The 25738-nt window shown below is 44.3% G+C and overlaps 1 protein-coding gene across 2 annotated transcripts in view; it reads right to left on the minus strand.

Annotated features, from left to right (window-relative positions):
* Positions 1 to 25738, minus strand: part of ncapd3 (non-SMC condensin II complex, subunit D3) — a 69512-nt gene that overhangs the window by 7248 nt on the left and 36526 nt on the right. For both annotated transcript variants that reach the window (XM_069514348.1, XM_069514347.1), the window contains exons 30-31: positions 18007 to 18119; positions 17528 to 17586 (exon numbers count right to left, since the gene is read on the minus strand). In XM_069514348.1, the coding sequence (XP_069370449.1) occupies positions 17528 to 17586; positions 18007 to 18119 (172 nt within the window). The remainder of the gene's footprint in view (positions 1 to 17527; positions 17587 to 18006; positions 18120 to 25738) is intronic.

A 25738-nucleotide genomic window follows, 5' to 3' on the forward strand; every position in this document is an offset into this window, starting at 1 on the left:
AATGCAAAGAAAACAAGTTCATATTCATTTTAAACAACACTGTACTAATGTTTTAAAGAGTTCAGAAATCAATATTTGGTTGAAAAACCTTGATTTACAATCACAGCTTTTATGCATCTTGGTATGCTCTCCACCAGTCTTTCACATTGCTATCCTGGCGCAAAAATTCAAGCAGTTCGGCTTTGTTTGATGGCTTGTGACCAGCAATCTTCCTCTTGATCACATTCTAGAGGTTTTCAATGGGATTCAGGTCTGGAGATTGGGCTGGCCATGACAGGGTCCTGATGTGGTGATCCTTCATCCACACCTTCACTGACCTGGCTGTGTGGCATGGAGCATTGTCCTGCTGGAAAAACCACTCCTCAGAGTTGGGGAACATTGTCAGAGCAGAAGGGAGCAAGTTTTCTTTCAGGACAACTTTGTATTTGGCTTGATTCATGCGTCCTTCACAAAGACAAATCTGCCCAATTCCTGCCTTGCTGAAGCACCACCAGATCATCTCCGATCCTCCACCAAATTTCACAGTAGGTGCGAGACACTGTGGCTTGTTGGCCTCTCCAGGTCTCCATTTAACCATTTGACAACCAGGTGTCGGGCAAAGCTGAAAATTTAACTCATCAGAGAAGATGAACTTACTACAGTCCTCTATAGTCCAATCCTTATGGTCTTTTGCAAACCTCAGCCTGGATCTTCTTTGCTTCTCGTTGATGAAGGGCTTTTTTCTAGCTTTGCATTATTTCAGCCCTGCCCCTAGGAGCCTGTTTCTAACCGTCCTTGCCGTGCACTTCACCCCAGCTGCCGTTTGCCATTGTTTTTAGAGGTCACTTGATGTCATCCTATGGTTGTTGAGTGACATTCGAATGAGTTGGTGGTCATCCCGGTGAGTGGAGAGTCGTTTTGGTCCTCTGCAGCTTTGTTGTCCTTAAAGTCTGCTGCTTGACCTTGTTCTCATGAACCGCCGTCTTTGAAATGTTAAGGATGGAAGCAACCTGATGCTCACTGTATCCCTCTGCCAGTAAAAACAGAATTGAAGCCTTCTTTTCCTCACTCAAAACTTGTCTTCAACTCTTTTGGCATGGTCAGTAGTCACTTTTGTTTATTCCACTAACTTCTGAGGTATTACTAGCACTGTTTCTGCCATCCAGCTCGTCCTATTGCAAGAGGATAGTGATGACCACAGCAGTGGTTTTTATACTTTTCTTCATTAAATAAGATTTGGTTCAGGTGATCACCTAATCAGTACCTCATTAAGTAGAATCAGGTCTGCCTGTATTGGAATTCAAAAGACACTGGAATGGAATGGTGGGCCATACACGTACAGATGCTGATTTAAGAAAAATTTGGAGTGGTCTCTTAATTTTTTCCAGAGCTGTATATATATATATATATATAATCTTTGGTCATCAGATTAAATTGAAAACTATGCAAACTGTGTTCTCCGCGCAGTTAGAAAAATCTTAATCTAATCTTAGTCTAATTTCTCTGACGTTCTCCATTACATGTGGCATCTATTGCACTTCTGTCTGTCACTCACATGTGGCTCTCTCTCAGGCTTTTTCCCCTGCTAAAAGTTTTTTTTGTAGTTTTCCTTACCCTTGTTGACGGTTAAGGGCAGAGGATGTCACACCTTGTTAAAGCCCTATTAGACAAATTGTGATTTCTGAATATGGGTGTGGCGGTGGGGTATGGTTAGGGCGCCAACTGCTGGACAACAGGGAGGAGTGGCTCAGCCGGTGATCCGACAGCTGGGCAGAATCAGGTAATCAGGGCAATCAATAAAAGCATGCTTGTAACCTGGTTCTGCCTCTTGTAGTAGGCTGGCGTCCCGAGACCCCGAGAGCGGCGGACGTGTGCGTGTGTGAGCGGGATTGAAGACCCACCGAGACGAAGTGAAAGAGCAGAGACAAACATACATGTGTGGGTGGGTTGCCAAGGAAGGCAACGATAATAAAAGACTTTACGCCAGCCATTCTCTCCTCCCGTCATTCCCCGGAGTGGGCCGAGTATTCCCACAAGTGGCGCCCGAACAGGGACGGAGAGAGGAGAATGGAGGGACAGAGCGGCTGGGAACAGGCAATACAGTGCCTGTTGGCGATGCAGCAGCAGCAGACCCAGGCACTCACAACCATCGCGGCAGAACAGCGGGAGGACCGGGCTCTCCTGCGGGAGTGGATCCAGCGTCCGGCCACCCCGCCGCCAGAGCCGGGGACTAGCTCCCGGCGGCCGCCGGCGGTGTCCCTCCAGAGGATGACACCGGAGGACGACACCGAGGCGTATTTGGACCTCTTTGAGGGCACGGCGGAGGCCTGCGGGTGGCCGGAGGAGGAGAGGGCGGTTCGTTTGCTGCCGCTGCTCACCGGTGCGGCGCAGCTGGCCGCCCACAGTCTGCCGGCTTCCTCTCGGCAGGACTACCAGCGGCTGAGGAAGGCAATCCTGGACCGGCTGGGTTGCACACCGGAGGGACACCGACGCCGGTTCAGGGACCTCACCTTCGGGGAAGCCGGCCGCCCCTTCGCCTACGCGCAGCAGCTCCTCGATGCGGCGGGGAGATGGCTCCAGCCAGGGCACAACTCGGCGGAGGACGTCGTGGGGCAGGTGGCGCTGGAGCAATTCATCGCCGGCTTGCCCACCTCCACGGCCAACTGGGTCCAGTGCCACCGCCCCGCTGACATGCAACAGGCCATCATCCTGGCAGAGGACCACCTCTCCCTTCCCCGGAGGAGTCAGAAGGAGGAAGCCCGGCAGCAGGGCGTCCCGGCGGGGCGTCCCATACCGGCCCCAAGGAAACGCGTTCCCCCACCCCTACCCGGCGGGACGTCTCCGCCCGCGGGACCGGGGAATGCGAGAGCAGAGGCTGCTCCTCGGGGCCCAGCCTACGCGCCGGGTCGACCGGCACCATGGGGGGCTCCTCAAACGCCGGGGCAGGAGTGCTGGCGGTGCGGCCAGTCGGGCCACTTCAGGCGGGAGTGCCCGCTGATGGAGGTGGGGCAGCTGGTCAGGGTGGCCGGGCCGCCAGCCTCTTCCCACGGCCCGGGAGAGACGTACCATATACCGGTATGTATACAGGGGGGTACACACCAAGCTCTGCTGGACACGGGCTGTAATCAGACGATGATCCACCAGCGCTTGGTTCGAACGGGGGCATTGATGGAGGCATCGTGGGTGAAGGTGAGGTGTGTGCATGGGGATATTCACGAATACCCAGTGGTGACTCTGCTAATTTCATATAAGGGAAAAAAACATAGAGTCGAGGCAGGGGTTAGTCCCCGTCTCACGCACCCCCTGATTTTGGGCACAGATTGGCCGGGGTTCCGGGGACAGGCGAGAGCGGCGGTGGGGGTGCGTTCACGTGCGGTAGGGAAATGTGAGTTGTGTGCGGTGCTCACCGGGGAAACAGAGCCCGAGACTGTCGGGGGGGCGGCGGGACTAGCGGAGCCTCGCCCGGAGGCTCCTCTAATCCCCCCGGTGAGCCCCATGGACGATTTTCCACTCGAACAGTCTCGGGACGAGACCCTCCGCCACGCTTTCGATCAGGTGGTGAGTATTGACGGCTCCGCTGTTTCTCCGAACGCAGCACACTCTCACCCACACTTTTCGATCATTAGGGACAGGTTGTATCGTGTGAGCCGTGACACACAGACAGGAGAAGAAATCACCCAGTTGTTGGTGCCGAAAAGCCGTCGGGAAATGGTTTTCCAGGCGGCTCACTATAACCCCATGTCCGGGCACCTAGGGTATGAGAAGTCACTGAACCGGATAATGGCCCGCTTTTATTGGCCGGGCATTCGCGCGGACGTGAGTCGGTGGTGCGCGTCTTGTCGCGAATGTCAGCTGGTTAACCCGCCGGCCACACCAAAAGCGCCGTTGCGCCCTCTTCCACTGATTGAGGTACCTTTCGAGAGAATTGGCATGGACCTCATCGGGCCATTAGACCGGAGTGCACGGGGACATCGCTTTGTGTTGGTTCTAGTGGATTACGCAACGCGATATCCCGAGGCAGTGCCGCTGCGGACCATCTCCGCGAAGAGCGTGGCGCAGGCACTGTTTCAGGTTATCTCCCGTGTCGGGATTCCGAAAGAAATCCTGACGGATCAGGGCACCTCCTTTATGTCACGTACACTACGCGAGCTGTATGAATTGCTGGGCGTCCATTCAATCCGGACTAGTGTTTACCACCCACAGACCGACGGGCTGGTGGAGCGGTTTAACAAGACACTAAAGAACATGATTCGTAAGTTCGTGCACGAGGATAGCCGCAATTGGGATAAATGGTTAGACCCTCTGTTATTTGCAGTGCGGGAGGTTCCCCAGTCCTCCACAGGATTTTCTCCATTTGAACTGTTGTTTGGCCGGAAACCTCGGGGCGTCTTGGACCTGGTAAAAGAAGACTGGGAGACGGGTCCGAGCGCTTCCAAAAACGAGATTCAGTACGTGCTGGACCTGCGAGCAAAACTCCATTCACTTGGGGTATTATCACGGGAGAATTTGCTCCAGGCCCAGCAACGTCAGCAGCGCCTGTATAACAGAGGGACGAAACTAAGAACATTTGATCCGGGAGATAAAGTCCTTGTATTGCTCCCCTCCTCTAGCTCCAAATTACTCGCCAAGTGGCAAGGGCCCTTCGTGGTCACACGACGAGTGGGGGAGGTAGACTATGAAGTAGTGCGGTCTGACAGGGGTGGGGCCACACAGATCTACCACCTCAACCTCCTTAAAAAGTGGAGAGAGGTGGCCTCTGTTTCTCTGGCTACCACGGTGATCGAGAGAGATGAGTTGGGACCGGAGGTATCAAAACCGGATTATTCTGCCCCGGTCAGTTATGACGACCATCTCTCGCCAAGCCAGAGAGCAGAGGTTGCGAAAGTGCAGCGGCGGTTTGCCGATGTGTTCTCCCCCTTGCCAGGACGCACTACGCTCATACACCACCACATAGAGACCCCCCCGGGCGTGACGGTGCGTTCACGGCCCTATCGTTTGCCGGAGCACAAGCGGAAAATTGTGCAGACGGAGCTTCAGGCCATGCTGGAGATGGGGGTAATAGAAGAATCCCACAGTGACTGGTGTTGCCCCGTGGTGCTTGCGCGCAAGACCGATGGGTCAACACGGTTCTGTGTGGATTATCGGAGGGTGAATGCGGTGTCCAAGTTTGATGCCTATCCAATGCCCCGGGTCGACGAACTCCTGGACCGGCTAGGCACGGCTCGCTTTTTCACGACACTGGATTTGACCAAGGGCGACTGGCAGATCCCCTTGTCTCCAGAGTCCAAGGAAAAAACGGCCTTCTCCACTCCGTACGGTTTGTACCAGTTTGTCGCACTTCCGTTCGGGTTGTTCGGGGCCCCAGCCACATTTCAACGCCTCATGGACCGGGTTCTGCGGCCACACTTCGCATATGCTGCAGCCTACTTAGATGATGTGATCATTTATAGTGAGACCTGGGAGCAGCATATGCGGCAGGTGGGGGCGGTGCTCGAGTCCCTGAGGCGGGCGGGGCTCACGGCCAACCCGAAGAAGTGTGCGGTGGGACGGAGGGAGGTACGGTATCTGGGGTACCACTTGGGGGGCGGACAGGTGCGGCCGCAGGTAGAGAAGACCGCAGCGGTTGCGGCCTGCCCAGCGCCCAAGACGAAAAAAGAGGTCAGGAGGTTTTTGGGTCTGGCCGGTTACTACAGACGCTTTATTCCAGCCTTTTCAGAGCTGGCCAGCCCCCTGACCGACCTGACCCGAAAGGGTGCCTCAGATCCGGTCCAGTGGACGGAGCAGTGTCAGCTGGCGTTTGAGAGGGTTAAGCTAGCCCTCTGTGGTAAGCCACTGCTGTATACTCCTAACTTTTCTCTCCCTTTTGTCCTGCAGACAGACGCCTCGAACAGTGGGCTGGGGGCCGTTTTGTCCCAGGAGGTGGAGGGGACCGACCGCCCCGTACTGTATATTAGCAGGAAGCTGGTTCAGCGGGAGAAGAGTTACAGTACGGTGGAAAAGGAGTGCCTCGCCATTCGGTGGGCGGTCGGGGCCCTCCGCTATTACCTCCTGGGGCGCCCTTTCACCCTCTGGTCGGACCATGCCCCGCTCCAGTGGCTCCACCGCATGAAGGATGCCAACGCGCGGATCACTCGCTGGTATCTGGCTTTGCAGCCATTCAACTTCAAGGTGATCCACAGGCCGGGTACCCGGATGGTCGTGGCCGACTTCCTCTCCCGCTCGGCGGAGGGGGGGGGTGGGCTTGCGGCCGGCGGGATCCCGGCCTGAGTCGGGCGGTGGGGGTATGTGGCGGTGGGGTATGGTTAGGGCGCCAACTGCTGGACAACAGGGAGGAGTGGCTCAGCCGGTGATCCGACAGCTGGGCAGAATCAGGTAATCAGGGCAATCAATAAAAGCATGCTTGTAACCTGGTTCTGCCTCTTGTAGTAGGCTGGCGTCCCGAGACCCCGAGAGCGGCGGACGTGTGCGTGTGTGAGCGGGATTGAAGACCCACCGAGACGAAGTGAAAGAGCAGAGACAAACATACATGTGTGGGTGGGTTGCCAAGGAAGGCAACGATAATAAAAGACTTTACGCCAGCCATTCTCTCCTCCCGTCATTCCCCGGAGTGGGCCGAGTATTCCCACAATGGGCTATACAGATAAGATTTGATTGATTGATTAATTATTCCCTCTGATGTGAATGAAGGTCACAGTTGCATTAACAGACATCCTGCAGGCACTCCTTTTATTCAGGGGGTTAGAAATTAACTGAGAACTATGTATATGAAATATATGTGCAGTTTAAACCACTTAACAGTAAAGACCCAGGCCAAGATATTTGCGGGAGCTGCCAGCAACATTCATAGAATTACTTCTCTTTCAGTAATCTGTCTACAAAGTAAAAGCACATTTGTTTTGTTTCCTGAATTACAGAGCTTTATTTTGAAAAGTTAAACTATTTTAACGTAAATTCAGATTTATTTTATGAAACACATTGACTATTAAATTGGTGCAAAAAAAAGAAAAATAATCTGGTTGATCATGAACTCACAATGGCTTTATTGCAGATAAAACAGAGGTCTGTACTATGAAGCAGGATTTGCGCTTATCTGTTTTTCAGTCCTATGAAGCTCGTTTACTTCTTATCGGGGGTAAATCACCATGGTAACTAATGCTGAACAGCTAACCTGCTCTGGAGAAGGTTAAGTTCAAGATAAGAGATCAACTCCTGTAGATATTCAAATTCTCAATTAACCCCATAGGTTATTATCCTCCCAGTTAGGGAACAACTATATTATTTATAAGAGAAGGTATTCATAGGAAGACAAAAGTAAGAATGTGGTTGAAAATAATTAATAATTTAAATTCTCCCTACCTTTCTTTTTCCCTTATTTTTCTCTTAATCCCCAGTTTATATCAGTGATGATGATGTATTGGAAAGCTTTCTTACTTATAGTGATCTATAGTTAGTCTTAACATCTTGAAATTTAATGTCCCAGGGCTAAACTAAACTAAAAGACTGAAATGCTTGGAATATTTAAAACATAAAAATGTATTGGAGGATATTGACTCTACTAACCCTGCACCAGCTTCATGCAAAGTTTCATCCTCTTGCATATAATAAATAAACAAAACCTTCACTTCTTTTTATTCTGAAGGACCAGAAGACTGTTATGTCATGATATGGGACATATGACATATATTTTTGACTTCTACCTACTCTCTCAGATATGCAAGCCCCCCTAACTAGATGCTGCCAATTACCTTAAAAGAACACAAAAAAAATATTTAATGCCTAAATTTAATGAAATGGATGAAATTCCTTCTCTCTCAGCTATGGCACTTCCTCCTTGACTGTAAAATTTTCACTCAATTTTTTTCCCATGGAGACCAAATCATTTCTTAAAAGGGTAAGGACCCTCAAGAATTCTCTAGTTACCGACCTTTATCTATTTTGAACTATGATCTTAAACTGTATGCAAAAAGTACTTTCTAGAAGACATGATTCCTCCATAATGTCTCTGATTCACCCAGATCAGACATAAGGGTTGTTTAGCCTATGACAACATACACCACTTATTACATACAATTGAGACTTCCTCCAATGTGCTTCCCTTGGCAGTCGTATCGTTAGATGCAGAAAAGGCGTTTGACTCTCTGGAACTATAGTCAGCTTTCTACACTCGGCTGACAGAGAGCTCATTCTACGCTCTGTACAGAACAAAGCAGAGCTGATTTGGGATGGCAACTGCATCATGATCTTCCCAGATTTCTCCAGGGCCTATCAGGTGAAACATGATAAATTTACGGAATGCAAGATGGCAAATTTCCCCATTGTGGGATTAATAAAGGATTATTTTATGGCTGTATGGGCTTGTAACATGACGCAAGGGAGATGAGAGGATCAGGGAGAGGTCTACCCATGGTAAATTTCACACACATATACAGGTGCATCTGAATAAATTAGAATATCATGAAAAGTTCATTTATTTTGATGATTCAATTCAAAAAGTAATACTCATATATTATATAGATTCATTACACACAGATTGAAATATTTCAAGCATTAAATTCTTTTAATTTTGATGCTTATGGCTTACGGCTAATGAAAACCCCAGATTCAGTATCTCAGAAAAGTAGAATATTACATAAGACTGTTGGGACCTGGTATCTGTGAACCATAGTTGGGCCTACATGTGTAGTCAAAAGCCTGACCACATGTCTCCTTTGCTCTGGAGACAAAGGAGAGCTTCCAGAACTCAGTCTCCCAGGGTGCTTCATCTTCACACATAGGTGGTAAAACTGCTGGCACAACTGGCCACAACACAAGGTCTGACCAGCAGATGCACAACAGGAGCCACAAATCAACAAGACCACTTCACTGGACTTCAAACAGCTCATCCAAAAAGGACCTTTCCCTCTTTTTCATGGACGGGTAACACAACTGGGCTTTATTATTACGCTAGGCTAAGCAAAGGACTGTTTAATATTATTTCTATTTCATGTGATGTTTATAAGTTTGACTTGTGTTGTTGTGATATTTGGTAATATGTTATTTGAAAGTTAATGTTAGTCCTGTTATGCTGATCACTTTCTTTGCATGCATCGAACTACTTTCTTTAACCTGGCACCAACACCTCACACACTCATCTCCACAAACTTAACACACATGTGATCTCAGCCACATGGTCTCACCACTCCAGGGGGCCTTTTGTCTTCATAGTGGCCAGACGCCATTTTGAATCTCACGCACGTGCGCGCATACTTGCGTACACATCTGTATATAGTTAGTACACCTTTTATTAGTTTGTGTGTTTATACTTTTATTATTCTCTTAATTAATGTTTTTATAAGTGTGAATTTTGACAACCTCTACACTGTCAAGAACTGCATATCCTTCAACTTTGCTAGCTACTGATGTGGTAATTTTGGTTATAGTTATTTATTTAATTATTAATCAGAGTTCCAAATTTGTAGTCAGTAATTTCATGAGACTTATTCAATAAATTGGCTATCTTTTCCCTTCCTTTGAAAGGTGGTGCCCCGATTTATATTTTATCAGTTTAATTATTATTTAATATTAATATTTCTCTGATAGCCACATTTATTGAATGCCCAAAAGCACACCATTTAATGGTGAAGGAAAGTACATAATGGTACCCCGCGCAAGGGAAAGTACATAATCACAACAAGACTAATAAGACAAAGGATTTTTAATACAGAAATGTCACCTTGAATTGCTGCATCAATGCAGTGTGGCATGGAGGCGATCAGCCTGTCGCACTGCTAAGGTGTTATGGAAGCCCAGGTTGCTTTGATAGTGGCCTTCAGTTCGTCTGCTTTGTTGGATATGGTGTCTCATCTTCCTCTTGACAATAACCCATAGATTCTCTCTGGGGTTCAGGTCAGTTCAGAGTCCATGTCAGAGTTTGCTGGCCAATCAAGCACAGTGATACCATGGTCATTAAAGCAGGTATTGGTACTTTTGGCAATGTGGGCAGGTGCCAGGTGCTGCGAGAAAATGAAATCAGCATCTCCATAAAGCTTGTCAGTGGAAGGAAGCATGAAGTGCTGTAAAATTTCCTGGTAGACGGCGTTGACTTTGGACTTGATAAAACACAGTGGACCAACACCAGCAGATGACATGGCTCCCCAAATCATCACTGACTGTGGACACATTGGACTTGGATTATGTGCCTCTCCACTCTTCCTCCAGACTCTAGGACCTTGATTTCGCATTTAAATGCTAAACTTCCTTTCATCTGAAAAGAGGACTTTGGATCACTGAGCAACAGTCCAGTCCTTTTTCTCCTTAGCCAAGGTAAGACGCTTGTCTCTGGTTGAGGAGTGGCTTAACATGAGGAATGCGACAGTTGTAGCCCATGTCCTGGATACGTCTGTGTGTGGTGGCTCTTGATGCACTGACTCCAGCTTCAGTCCACTCCCTGTGAATCTCCCCCAAATTCTTGAATGGCCGTTGCGTCACAATCCTCTCAAAGCAGCAGTTATCCCTGTTGCTTGTGCACCTTTTTCTACCACACTTTTTCCTTCCACTCCACTTTCTATGAATATGCTTGGACACAGCACTCTGTGAACAGCCAGCGTCTTCAGCACTTACCTTTTGTGGCTTACCCTCCTTGTGGAGGGTGTCAATGACTGTCTTCTGGACAACTGTCAAGTCAGCAGTCTTCCCCATGATTGTGTAGCCTACTGAACCAGCCTTAGAGACCATTTAAAGGCTCAGAAAATATTTGCAATTGTTTTGAGTTAATTAGCTGATTAGAGTGGGACATCATGGTATTGAACTTTTTCAATATATTTGAATTTTCTAAGACACTGAATTTGGGGTTTTCATTAGCTGTAAGCCATAATCATCAAAATTAAAAGAAATAAACGCTTAAAATAATAACCAAAATATTTCACTCTGTGTTTAATGAATCTATAATAGTTTCACTTTTTGAATTGTATTATCGAATGAAACAAATTGTTCCATGATATTCTAATTTAACCAGATCCAGAAATATAATGCAATTATGCAATTATTATGCAAAATATATATGCTCTGAATGGAGATTAACCACCGTTTGCTGATTTGGAGGCAAAAATATGAGAAGCCGGAGATTATAATAATAATAATTTGCAATATTATTTATATCATGGTCACTTACTTTTGAAATATTATTTATATCGTGGTCACTTACTTTGGCAATATTACTTATATACTTTACATTACAATACTTTTTATATCATGCCACTCTATTTCCCCGTTGTGGGATGAATAAAGTATATCTAATCTAATCTAATCTTAGACTCAACTCTAGATCGCAGGACATCTCGAGCTGCAGTGGCATTAAGGCATATGGTCGAGGCCTTGGGTTATATTGATGTGCGACGGGTTATCAATCCAGTCCAATCCAAGCTAGAAATTAAGGAGGACCCTAGAACTCAAATTAAACGATTTATAGAAACAATTAAACCCACAGCACCTTCTACTGGGACTACTTGGGAAGCTCTGAAAGCAGTGCTCAGAGGCTGCAAGAGCTATCGACTTATCTCCCTTATTCCACTAAATACAAAGATCTAGTCAAAAGTCCTGGCAAATAGGTTAGAAAAGGTAATGACCTCTCAAGTGGGTACTTCCTTAAACAGCGAGAAGCTGTAATACAAACAAACGGTTACACATCTGCATATTTTTAATTGGAAAGGGGCACGGGTCAAGGATCACCATCACCCTGTTGTTCTGCCTGGTGATGGAGCCCCTGGCAGCTGAAATTAGGTGCGATGAAAATGTTCCCTGGGTAACATGCATTGGCTATATCTACAAACTGATTAACACCCATTAACACAATAATGTCCAAATATATTTTTCGAAGCAGGCAATTTTAAATGGCCCAAAAAAGGCTTAGGCCCAGTCCCATTTCACCCCTTCTCCCTATTCTGATCCCTGTTGGGATGGAGGGGGAGGACCAAGTGATAGGGCTGTCCAGGCCTAGAAATGGGAGATTTTTCAGACCCACCCTTAAAATTAAGGGCTATGAGAATTTCCCAGAATGCCTTGCGAATCACCAGCAAGATGGAAGACCCACAAATGTAGTATTTTCTCATTAATAAGGATTTAAAAATTATGATAATAATAGTAATATCTTAGTTTAATATTGTTTCAATGTATTATGGTCATTTTTTCACAACAACCTTAAAAAAAACAACATCATTAATCCTGCTTGATACTAGATAGTATTTTTACATAATTTCATGTTGCACCAACCCCCACATTGAGGATAAACGCTGCACTTGATTTCACTAGCATATAGCAGCTATGCTACTGAACTTAACAGCTCCTCTAATAACAAAGCAACCTTGTTAAACTAGAATGAAAACGACTTCATCTGGTAGATAGCAACACTTTTACTTCCAGTCCGCCAAAAGCACAAAACAACAACTTCCGTAAAATAACCTCCAACTCCTGCTCACATTCGCTACTTCCTCTTTTGGGTTTTTCACAATAAGAGTCCCCGAACATAACAATTGACAGAACATAATTGAGACTTAACAATCCTGACATGGGAAGCAACCAAGTATGATAATTGGGAGACTGCAGCAGTCAGTTATAAAAGGCGACTAAACTTCTATTCTATTATCAAGCCTTTAACCTGAGACATGTGGCCCATTGGGCGCTGCCACCTGAGAGAGCACCATCATGGCACACTACAGAGCAGCATGCATCAGCTCCTCTCCTCCTATTACACTGCTTATCCACTAAAGACCCACCCAATTCTAATCCGTCTTCATACTGTATTAAAAAAAAAGGACAGTGATCCGTACCTAAATAGCACCTAAAGTATTTGGCTGAATCCAAAGCTAAGAACTGATAATAAAAAAAACCCCTCTCTTTCCTCATTTTCTACAAATACCTATGCCAATGGGGGGATAGATGAAAACAAAACTGAAAAAAACATAACATGCCTCTTTTTCTCTTTCAGTGGTGTCTCCTTACCAAAACCTCTCCAGTTAGAATTCAAGATCTGCGTCACGTATGGGTCCTATCATTTCTAATACACTATCCATATGGCACAGTATAGGAAATCATATTTCTTTTGATTGTAAATATAAATTATCACCCATCTGGCAAATTAATGCACTTTCATCTGGGTGTACACCTTTAATTTTTCTACCATGGTCTAAACAAGGCATGCATATTAGGGGACGTTTTTAACCATCAGGGTGTTCTCTTATTCCAAGATTTAATGGAGGATTATTCTCTGCCAGGCTTTTCATGTTTTCATCTGAGTCCAGATATGGACTGAGGTCCACATTCTGACCTATCTAATAAAGCTTCGAGAGAAAGCACCTGGAGGTTTTCAGGACTCTGGTTTGTAGAGTTGGCAAGTTTGGCAATATTGCACGTTTTCTCACATCCATGCTTATGTTAGGACAATATAAAAGAGCTTGCAACCTTTTGTACGTTTTGTATCTTGAGGATAGAGTATTGTCATACTGGAAGGGTAGCTGTTGGCATATGAAAATTGGACTGTACACCTTGTATTAGGTTAAATGAGGTAATTGCACCACTCTGAATTATTTGTCTTTGAACAGAGTGAACTTAATATTCGCATTTTTGATCTCCTCTCCTGTTTCAATGATTTTGTCATACAGGTTCTGGATAGTTGAATCATCTTGCTGGGCTTTCGTGACTTGTAGGTGCTTAGAGGGGTCTCTCTTGGAGTATAGCACAGCTGCACAAGTTGCGGATTGGTGTTGGGGAACATCCAGTGCTGTATTGTATTTTCCTTTAAGATATTCTACCGAAAAGGAGATTTACTGGAAGTGAAGGACCGACCACATCAGTCAAGTGCTGGGCTTATGCGTCTTAAAACCCAAACAAAAGACAAATTATTCGTCGCCACTGTAAATGTCAACCTTCCAAGTAGTATCTTCTTTTTTCCAGAGCCCAGATAAGACATTGGTGTTCAGTTGTGGAATAACTTTGCTGGTTCAAAGTATGGCTGGCGAAGGCGAGTATCTGTTCTGTTCCCAGCCCAGTCTGCTAATCCAAGAAGGATCCCAAGCCCACATCGCTGGCATCAGTGTAAACAATGAATAGGAGTTAGTGTTACTAAGGATTGGTTATAGAAACCAGTTTCTGTTTTAGGGCCTCAAAGGTTGCCTGACATGAAGACGTCCACATGAACATGGCTCCTTTCCGTTTAAGGGCATTGAGTGGTTCAATACCTTCAAACAGTGGCATTGAGGTCAGCAGAGAGAATCAAATTGAACTCCAGCAGCAAAAATAAAGTGGCCCAGAAACTTCAGGGAGGTTTGGAAGAACTGACTCTTCTTCATGTTCACAGTAAGGTTAGCTTCTTGTAGTTTGTCAAGAACTGCTTGTACATCATAACTGTGTTGGTCAAATGAATTTGAATATATGATGATGTCATCCAAGTATGTCTTTTCCCTCAGCCTTTGTGAGGTGGCTGGGGCATTCTTAAGCATTACTTTTCTTGGCTGTCTTCATCCACTTACCAATAGGAACTACAATATTTCCTGGATGTCTGGTATGGAATAGGCATCAATGTGAGTAGCAGTATAAGTGTTTTAGGTACCAAAACAACTAGAGCAACATACGGAAGGGTTGATGGCTCAATTATGTAATTTTCCCACATTTTCTCCACATTCCATCTGATGACCTGAAGCTTGGAGGGGGAAACAGGATAGGGCCTCCACTTGATGAGTATCGTCTACGTGAGGACGATTTTTTGTGTGAGAACACTGGTACACCCCAGTGTTGTTGTGCATACTTCTGAGTTCTACTGTAATTGGCATAACTGATTCCTCACAAAATTATTGAGGTGAGCTTTGCAAATGCCAGACTGTACAATATCGTGAGATGGAGGCAGAGGAACCAGATCAACAAGGCTATGGCTGAGAAGTAGGCGAGCCGTGCAGGAAATTCAGCATTATAATGGGGAAAAAAAGGCTCTGGGCATCCAAGATGAAACAATGTACAATTACAAACAATGTCACTAATTAAGATTGCACAATGATGGTCATTTCACACCCCAGAAGTTGTCTTCCTTCTCCAACTACTAGGTACAAGGGTCCCCTTTTTATACCTTATTAATCAGGGTGTATGATGAAGGATGGTGGCTCATTTCGATGGATCAATGGTTTTGATCCAAAGCACTACTTGCAAGGAAGTGAAAAGGTGTTTTGCACTCAAGGACCCTCTGAGACAGAGGAGGTTTTGGCAGCTTGTTGATGTGTTTACAAAGGTGTTTGCACCCAAGGACCTTCTGAGACAGGGGAGGTTTTGGCAGCTTGTTGATGTGAAGGTCCATTAACCCTGTTAACTCTCCACTCAGAGAAAGTATGATTGGATGCTTTCCTTACATTTTTTTCACTACTCATACTTCCTTCTCGGTAGTTGGTATATGTATGTATGTTTGCAAAGCTATGCTTTCTCCCACTCCCTGAACTCTATTTCACAACCTCTCTGCTAGTTCATCCTCAGTCATCTGTGAGGAAAGCAGGACGGAACTGTTAATGGAATTCCTTCCAAGTATGAGTTTTATGACAGCCTACGTCCCACCAGTCTCTGGCAGTACCATGAAGAACATTGCACAGGGTGGCAACGAGCTACTCATTTGTGTATTGATTGAGTAGATTGAGAGCCAGGAAATCTTTAAAACTTTACAGGTATTGTAGTGGGTCAGATATATACACCCATAGCAAATTGTGAAACCTAATCAAAGAAATTACAACTTAAAATACCAGTGCAAAGTATTGCAAGTATTTGTGCATACTAAGGTACTCAAAAACGTTTGTAATATGAAAATGAATTTCAAAATGGCAGACTTCCAAGCCAACAAAAAGTTCAGAACACGACGTATAGCAAATTTGAAGTCAATCAGATAAAATATTTTGGAGCAGGATTTTGTAGCACATGTGACCTGATTCAACTGCAAGATTTGGAGATGGTGGTGGAAGCCATTTTACCACAACCATATATAAAACCCATTTTAGAAATAAATGTTTGTCGTTTCTAATTCTCTGTTTTCTATCTATTCTCTACTTATTCTCTTGTTCCCATTATGATTCATTGATGGAAAAACTAAACTTAACCCTGACAATAATCTGAATAGTCTTTAGTTTATTATCTAGGGCAGCAAATATATTGACATGCAGAGCATGAATGCATGGTGCATGGAACACCATTTCATGTTACATTAGCCTATCAAATTGTATAACTATAGCTCAAACAAGGTGCGGGGGCTATTTTAATGAAAAATTGTGGGTGGAGCTGTTGAGCCATTTTGCTTCACTTGCCAAAATTGTCCTTGGGGTGTGTTTTAACGTCATGACTCTCATCATATATGTCAAGTGTGAGACGAAGTGGATTATGTGCACTGAAGCTTTTCAACAACATGGCATCACCAACATGTCAAGGCTTCCCTGACCAGTTTTGAGGTGGATTAAATGAAAAAGCTAGGCATGGCATGTCAAGTTACAAAACATTCTACTAGTATTGAATATTATCATATGGATCTGATGAGAGTCAACCTTTCTCATACAAGTGAAGTTTGAGGCTGACTGGGCAATATAGGTGGACATGAAAACCAATTCCTTTTTTCTGGCCAAACATCCCCAAAATGTCCAGCCTTCTGTTGGTTGTGGCAAAGAGTGGTAAGAGGATTTTTTGTGCATCTTGGCATGATACATGTGTGCCAAATTTGATTTCTCTAGGCAAAAGTAAATTCCAATTCCAGTAGGGTTTTGTTACAATAATAATCTCAACAAAACAAATAGGTATTTCACACCTTCTGTGCTCGGGCCCCAATAAAAACATTAATCCTGTTTGATTCATTATAAGGCTAAATGTAATTTTGGAAAAACGAGACAAGCATACTGTAGTCATTGGAAATGTAATTTGTTCTGTGTATGGATTGTTTTTCAATCAAACTAGAAATACCGTTCCTCCTATACCAACATGTCACATTGGGAAATGATTCATAAATAAAAAAGGGACATTAACGAAAAAACAAAACAAAAAAAACACTGGCATGTTTAGGTGATATCTATAATTATCTGCAATCTGGTGAAGATCCAAAAAACAAAATGGATCTAGTGAATTTAAAAGTGGTTGAACTGTTGGGCCTTTGCTGAGGTATGGGATCTTAATTCTCTTCTAGTTAGTGACTATTTTCAGATTTATACAGATTAGAAGGAGTAAATATAGCTAATGAAGCTATAAGGACTTGTGGGGGAAAATTTTGTTGGCTCTCTGTGATGTGCACTATAAAGGACTTCAGCATTAGCTTCACTTTTCAGATCTGGAGTTTACGTGTCTTTATATATTGTCTATTGTTTTTACCATAAGTTAAGGCAGTAAAGAGCAATATTGATTGTGTGACCTATCACATACTTGCTCATATCTCAAGATGCCTTTGAGCAACTGTTTAAACTGATTGGCTAGAGGCACATATGCTTACAAAATATTAAAATGTATTATGGTCATCATCAAACATCCTTACACTCTTATAATGATAGTTTCAACATCCAGTGTGTCATACCTGTCCCTTCCAGAGCGATAAACTTGACATGCTCCTCTTGCCTTGATCTGTTGGTACGTCTGATAACACACACACACGCGCACACACACGAGAGAGAGAGAAAGGCAAACCAGAAAAAGCTATTTAACCATTAACTGACAGCAACAATATGGGTCTAACAAATAAAAGGCACCAAACAAAACCCATGGCATGTGGAAATGTTGCCTGGTAGCCTGCCTGCATGCTAATGGATGTTCTATTGGTTATGCTTCTATTCACATTTAAAAACACAAGCCATCTTACCTACTCTGAATACAATAAAATAATACAATAAATGCCCAAAAAATAAAGTATTTTAAGTGACTTTTCTTCAATGTCCAAGCTGAACATTACAGCTGTATATTTTAGACAGATTTCCTTTTTAAATGTTAATGGAACAGTTGCTGTTGGAACAATTGAATACATTGGATGTCTTGCAAGAGTCTGTGATTAAACCCTACCTGACAGTTTGTGACAGTCTCAGAGACAGAAAATCTGGACGTGGTGGTTGTGGAGTGGCAAAGCGAACTGGGAGAAAGGGCCTGGACCTGATCGGAGAGTCCCAAACAGAACCCTGAGAAAAAACAACAACCATTATGACACCTTGACTGCTAATGGTGAACTCAGAGACACTGGCTGTCAGTGTTATTATGTGAAAATGCACAGCATCACACTTTTGTTTTTCTTTCCCTTTTCTCAATTTTGTGGGCTTTGGTTGGCTTTTGGTGCAATTATGGTCTTACTGCTGCAGGCAGGAACGACCTGCGATACTGCTCATTTAGACACTTTGGGTGAATCAGTCCGTGGCTTAGGAAGACCAGCGGGTTATCCACTAAGCAGAATGTTGGCGTTCAATTACCAGTCCTGAAGTGTCCTTGAGCAAGACACTACACCCCAAATTTCCCCTGATAGCCCCTGATACCAACAGAGCACTGGGCAGCTCCTTCAGTAAAAGACTGATCCACCCAAAGTGTTTAAATGAGCAGTATCGCAGGTCGTTCCTGCATGCAGCAGTAAGACCATAATTGCAAAATTAATTATAAACGGCAATATTCATTTATATAGCATATATTTATATAGCATCTTTATAGACTTGATTACCACTCAAACTGCTTTTTATTGCCAATTATTAACACGTTCATAAATTTCATACACAGGGCAGCACTTTTTCTATGAGGGGCAATTCAGGCTTTAGTATCTTTCCCAAGGAAACCCCACATATATGTACACAATCTCACACTGTATATATTCTGCATATATTCACTGTAGGGCTGCAGCTAAGGATTATTTTGATAAAAGATTCATCTGTTGATTATTTTTCGATTGATTAATCAGATAAAAGAAAAGCTACATCTTACCCTTTCCAGTTTATTCGAAAAAGTAACCTTTGTATCTTCTTGTACAATGCAGTTTTTTTATATGGATGTCAGACATTTGCAACTTAATTATGATGATAATTCCAGTTTCAGAAATCTAGTTTAATTCTGACCAATCAAATATATCAAGCTGTGTTAAATTCAACTAAAATCAAGATAACTTAGATTAAATTTAAAATACTCACTATGGTGTGGTAGTTCTTTTTCTAACTTCGTTCAGTGTTTCACTATGGCAAGTGTTCACAGAACATCTGTCATTGACAGACAGGTCACTGTCTGGCCCCGCCCCCTCATACTACCACAGCCGACCCGCCCCTCTCAACTCATTCTCGCTTTCTTCCTGTGAGGAACGAAATGAAGCGCCCTCAGCTAATCTAGCCAAGCTAGCCTGGACACCCACTTAACAGTTCATAGACGACCCGTAGAGGATTCACAACGCCGAACGCGGCTCCAGGTTCAGTCTGGATTGGCCGAGTAAGTACCTACACACGGTCTTCTGAGCAGTGTCCGCGTCGCGACAAGCAGCTCATTAGGCTAACCAGTATTAAGTTACTGGAGTAGCCAACAACTGTGTTTACGTAGCATCAGGCTAACGCGTCAAGGCGAGCCGTTAGCTGGCTGCACCGTGTTAGCTCATTGGTGTAGTTGTAGCTGGCTTTGCTGCTGCAGCTGAAGCGGTGAGGGGAAGACAGTGGGGAGGCAGGCCACAGAGGCAGACAGCTGGTCAGCAGGCTCAACAGAACCAAAAGCCATTGGGCAAACGCTCCCTCGCGGCAGCAGCAGCAAGAAACCGCACCCAACACCCCAGGTGTGGGAAGAGGAAGCAGGCGCCCTGACAACCCCAGCTTCTCCCGCCCCCGTCCCATGAAGAAAAGAAGGGAATCAGGGGTGAATTAAATCCCCGTAGTTCACGGTTCAGAGACTCAGGCAGTTTTCTGTGGTCCAGAGGTCTCTATGTTCCTCTCCCCTCGCGTTCAAGAGGAGGAGAGTTGGGGACAGAAGGTAACACAGTGTCACCAAGCACTTTCACTCTGTGTAACAAAATAAAGTTCACACGTGGACGAGGTCGAGTTGTTTTCCCCAAAACAAAGAGAAAATTAAAACAAAGACAAACACTGTCATGCCCCCTCCATTCCCACAGGGGGAGCTCAGGCTCCTCTGTTGGGACATGGATCCCGCCAGTCGCTGTGTGACAAAGCGAGCGTGTTACCTGCCCGGGCAGCGAGATGACTCATGGATGAGTTTATCCATGGGTTTTGTCATCTATATCTCAGGGGTACAGATTACAATTCGCTATGAAACCACCCAGATTCAACAGCGTGTTGGCTTCAGTAGCCAAGGGGGCTGCAGCTCGAGTTTTACAGGACAAAATAGCATCACTATTAAACAAACAAATGATCAGAGCCGTCCTGAGCGAGGAAGCTCAGCAAGGTTTTTACTATCGTTACTTCCTCATTCCCAAGAAAGAGAGCTCATCCCTTCGCCCCATTTTAGATCTCTGCGTGTTAAACAAACACCTACGCAAATACATGTTCAGGATGTTGACACACAAGGTACTCTGTCAATCAATCCGTCCGGGCGATTGGTTTGTTATAATCGACCTCAAGGACGCATATTTTCACATTGCCATTTATCCCGCACACAGGAAAATTCTCAGGTTTGCTTTTCAGGGCAAAGCCTACGAGTGTCAGGCCATCCCCTTCGGGCTGTCATTAGCTCCGAGAGTGTTCAGCAAATGTGTGGAAGCAGCACTGTCTCCATTAAGGAGCAGCGGTATCAGAATGTTTTCGTACATAGATGATTATCTGATATGCTCTCACTCGCCGGAACGAGCGGTCAGAGATTGCGCTATGGTGATAAATCATCTTGGGGATCTCGGGTTCAATATAAACTGGGCGAAGAGCCGAGTAGAGCCCGCACAGTGCACAGAACACCTGGGTCTCAACATAAACTCTCTCCCTTATCTCGTCACGCTATCAGAAGGGAGGTTAATATCTCTGACACAGTGCCTCTCCCTCTTTAGGTAGGGAAATTCAGGGTCATTCAGATCTCCGGCTGTGGAGAGACAGGGCAGCTCTCGCGGCGGAGGTTCCGCTGGGTGCGGCGGCGTCCATAGTAACCATGACAACGGACACGTCCCTGTGAGGATAGGTAGCAACCATGCTGGGCAGAACGGTGAATGGGATCAGAGCCTGGCTCATTCTCATATAAATGTTCTGGAGCTTTGGGAAGTGTTTCTAACATTGAAACATTCCTGCCTTTTCTCCAGGGTCGCCATGTCTTGGTAAAGACCGCATGGCACTAGGGGCTTGGCCCGTGCGAGGTGGTCTTTGAGTGCTGCAGGCCTGCCAGCGCAGGTCATTGACACCATTCAGAACGCAAGAGCCTCCTCCACTCGCTCTCTTTACAGTGGTAAGTGGCAGGTTTTTGAGGAGTGGTGTGGATTGAAGCACATCATCCCTTTTCAGTGTTCAGTGGTGGACCTTCTGTGTTTTCTTGCAGGATTTGGTGGACGAAGGAAAGGTTATCCATACGGCCTTCCTGTTTATAGTTTTGTACCAGGGCTCACCAAGGTCTGTTTGTGGCCCAACCCAGCCTTCGTGCCTCAAGTGGTGGAGACAGGTTACAGGTGTCCCACAGTGGAGCTGTTGGCTTTTCACCCACCTCCATTCTCCTCAGTGGAGGAGAAGAAGCTTAACACACTGGGCCGCTCCCCATAGAGGCAAGCCGTTATCCCACCAGAGGTTGTCCCACTGGATTGTGCTGGGCTACGCCCCATGTTTTGGTAAGGTTTTTACAGGCTGGATGTCTCTGGGCCTTCTGTAGCACAGGCGGTGCTAGAGGCACACAGACCAGGGTCTGCATAGCAGCAACTGCTGGGCCTTAAATTGTTGAGGGCTTCGGGAGTGGTCTATATCTCCCATTGTGAAACACCGAACAACGTTAGAAAAAGAACGTTGGGTTACTTAACATAATCCCTGGTTCTTTGATAACAGAGTGAGGTGTTTTACCATCACGTCCCTCCTCGCGTAGACACGTGAAGAAACCGGTCTAGAATGAGTTGAGTGGGGCGGGTCGGCTGTGGTAGTATGAGGGGGCGGGGCCTCAGCAAAGCTCGACCTGTCTGTCACTGACAGACGTGTCATTGGAGCTTCCGTAGTTGGTCACGCCAAGGTGATTTCCATAATGAAACACCTCACTCTGTTATCAAAGAACCAGGGATTACGTTAAGTAACCCAACGATATCATGATATATATAATTGAAGTGAATTGTTGCTACCTAATCACTTAGTTCAACTTCAGGAATGTCTCAAGAACATCAAGGCCTGGATGACCCAGAGTTTCTTACTTCTAAATTCAGACAATCCCTGTACAATAAGAATGTACCAAATTGTCCATTCTCATGAAAGATCTGTCATCTATAACTTGGTTTTCAGCAGGATCTCAGATTAAGTTGATGATAGGCCTCTGTCTTATATCTACCCTGTCTTTTTCTTCCTATCCCTTGAATGTTTTTATTTTCATGTCTGTTTTCAGAGAGAGAGAGATCAGAGCTTGTTCATGAAGCAGCAGGTCAGAGAGTGATCAGCTGCTTCATGATCTGAGCAGAAGCTGCAGTTGGTTTGTATCGAACTGGAGTTTCTATTTCCTCCTCTACTCTGACCTGCTCTCACTATAACTAATAAACACTCATCACTAGTTATCAGGACCTGATCACTGCATGAAGTAACTCAGTGTTTTAATCAAGAGTTTATGAGGCTGCATTTAAACATCGTAAAACTAAGTCATCCACATAATGTGTGCGCTCAGTACAGCATTGAGAGGTGACACACACAGTCAGGACCAGAGCGACACAGATTCATGATCATACACCATTGTCAAATAACCAAACACATGATCATCATCTAAATAATCCCAATATAAAAATGGAAAATATTGGACATGAACTAGTTGTGTGAGAACTGGCGCAACACTTCTTGTCAGTCTCTGTTCCGCGGACGCGCTCATGGAATAGTCCATTGTAAAGGGGGTTGCAGAGACACTAGTTACTTTTGAATTATAGGCATTCTGATGTTGTTTTAGCATATGGACTATAAAAAATTAATAAACGAAAAGTTTAACAAAATCTTAACCATAAATTTATTAGGTTCTTTATGGGGGGCCCCTGGTAGTTCGGGGCCCAAGGTTATTGCTGACGGTTGCCTAATGGTTAAGTCCACCTCTGGCTAAATGATATGTAATGTAATGAAACAGATACCATCTCTACATTTAAGGTTAAACTTAAAACCTTCTGTTTTGATAAGGCCTATAGGGCTGGATCAGGAGAGTCCTCAACCATCCCTTCGTTATGCTGCTATAGGCCTAGGCTGCTGGGGGAATCCCCATCATGCACTGAGCACTTCTAACCTTCTTTCTGTCTCTCTGCCCCCATATTTATCTATTTATTTTCCTGCATGTCACTAAATTTGTGTTTGTTCTCTTCGGTGATGTTGTGCTGCTGTTCCATGTAAGATCAGCTTTGTACATTTTGCAGTCAATGGTGTCTAAAGACTTCAATGAAAAGAAGGGAGAATGCTAACCACATGAACTAAACAAGGCACGGGACTGGCTGGTTTATTGCCCCCACCCTAACTAGATGCTGTAGTGCATTACAACAGACAACTAAATGATTACTAAATTAGTTGCCAACTATTTTTGTGATTGAAAAGATGTTGCAGCCCCAAGCCACTGTAAAAATGATTAGTATATATTTTTTAATTGTTTCCTTGTATTTATATTGCATGTTTACTTATTATTACTTTACTGATTTTATGACTGTGCTCCTTGCTACTTTAACACTGCAAATGTCCTCATTGTGGGGCAAATAAAGGATTATCTTATCTTCTCTTCTCTTATTTGTGATAGAAAAAAGATTTTGTACTTCATCCTGGATCAAGGTCGAGAAGTGCTGGAAAGTCATGTTGCAAGTTGTGGGTGAACAGGACTTGTTTCTATATAAAATCCTGAGTTTCATTTGAATTTTTTATATATATAAGTGCCTCAATACAGGGTTTGAAGGTGAATTTCTCATAAATCCAGATTCCTAAATATTTGTAGTGTGGGACTCTTCGCTTTTATCTCCTCCCTTGTGCAAAGGTAACACATGGACCGACTTCCATACTTAAGGAATTTTAGCAGTTGAGATGGTTAAATAAAAAATATGTGTTATATGCTCTGAAAGCCATATTTATTTTCACCAATTGCTTTGGAATCAACTACTAGAGGAGCTACAGTAACTGCTCTAGGAGAAAGGGGGTCGAGTGTAAAAGAAGGGTTCATGGTTTGCTGCATGAACAGAATTATTATGATTAGCAGGAGACAGGCTTACAGAGCTATCCTGGTAATTGAGTATGATTGAAGAAATTGCAGATCTTTTACACTTATCTTCAAAAAGATGCAAAGCAAAATGCTTGTTAAAAGCTGTAGATATCTCTTTTTCCTCAGTGAATGTACATTTTCTGAAAATTACAAGGGTAGGAAGAGTATGTGAGGATGTGTTTCGCCAAGATCTGGAGATGGACGTTAAGTAATAGTCAGATTGAACCAATATGTCTATTTGTTTCTTAGATGTCTAAAGACAAGCCAATGAGAGGGATCACTAGAATGTCACTTGGGACCACGCTTTGTTTCTTAACTGGAACAGATTTGATAAATCAGAGGTGAAGCAGGGACTGGATCTATATTTTATACTTATCTTCTTTAAGGGAGCATCTTTGTTACTTAATTGAATAGACATTTGAAAAGGGGTGTAATGCTAATTCTGCATCAGGCATTTCTATTGTTTAGGAAAGGCTGCTATATTGGAGATCGCAAAAAAAAGGCTTGTTTATTAAAATTGAGATTGTAATGAGTCCTTAAACATCCAATTCTAGTTGAGATCTCTCATAACTGTAACTTCTGAGGGCATGTAAGGAGTTAAATTCTTAAAAATATCAGCAACTGTCACTACAGGAGCAGAGGACAAGCAATATAGCCCAACAACTGGGAAAAGGGCATTTTGACTTAATTCTATTATCTAATATAAAAAGTTTGCTTTGTGATAAATGACCTAAAAGACACAGACTCCTTTATATTATTTCTATTATTGCTACTCCACCACCCTATGTGCACCTATCACATCTAAATAAATACAGACATTTATATGGATCTCATCATACCCTGTTGACTTTTTTAAAGTTTCTGAAAAGTCTAAAATGTCATGATTGTTGCTAAATATACAAATATTAATGTAACCCATTTTGTTCACAATGCCACCGATACTGATATCCCTCCACATCTTGAAATAAGAATAAGTAGCAGTACCGTTATCCTGCCACAGGGGGTGATTGAAATAGTCAATCACTTATCTACACCAGGGTTGGGGAAAATATGTTCATACGATCCTTTGAAGGCCATGCTAAATTATTGTTGATCATTAACACATATCACACCAGGGATACAACTTTTTACATTGGTTGCTTAATTAGGTTTTAGTTCAGGATATTTTATTGTGGATTTGCTTGGATATGTGCAAGGAAACCTCTAGATATGTGCATTGGTGCATAGGCACTGCCCCCCCCAACATCTGCTCCCCGGGCGCTGGCAACAGCAGCCCACCGCTCCAGTATATGTGTGTACATGGCATCTGTCAATGCGTGTTTCATCCAGGTGCCAACTGGATGGGTTAAATGCGGAGAACAATTTCATGTATGCATGTAAAAGTGTTAAACGTGACAATAAAAGTATATCTTCTTCTTCTAACTAGGGGTGGGCATTCGATTAAATTTTCAAATAATCG

The sequence above is a fragment of the Paralichthys olivaceus genome, chromosome 18, assembly GCF_024713975.1.
Source record: "Paralichthys olivaceus isolate ysfri-2021 chromosome 18, ASM2471397v2, whole genome shotgun sequence".
Classification (NCBI taxonomy): Eukaryota; Metazoa; Chordata; class Actinopteri; order Pleuronectiformes; family Paralichthyidae; genus Paralichthys; species Paralichthys olivaceus.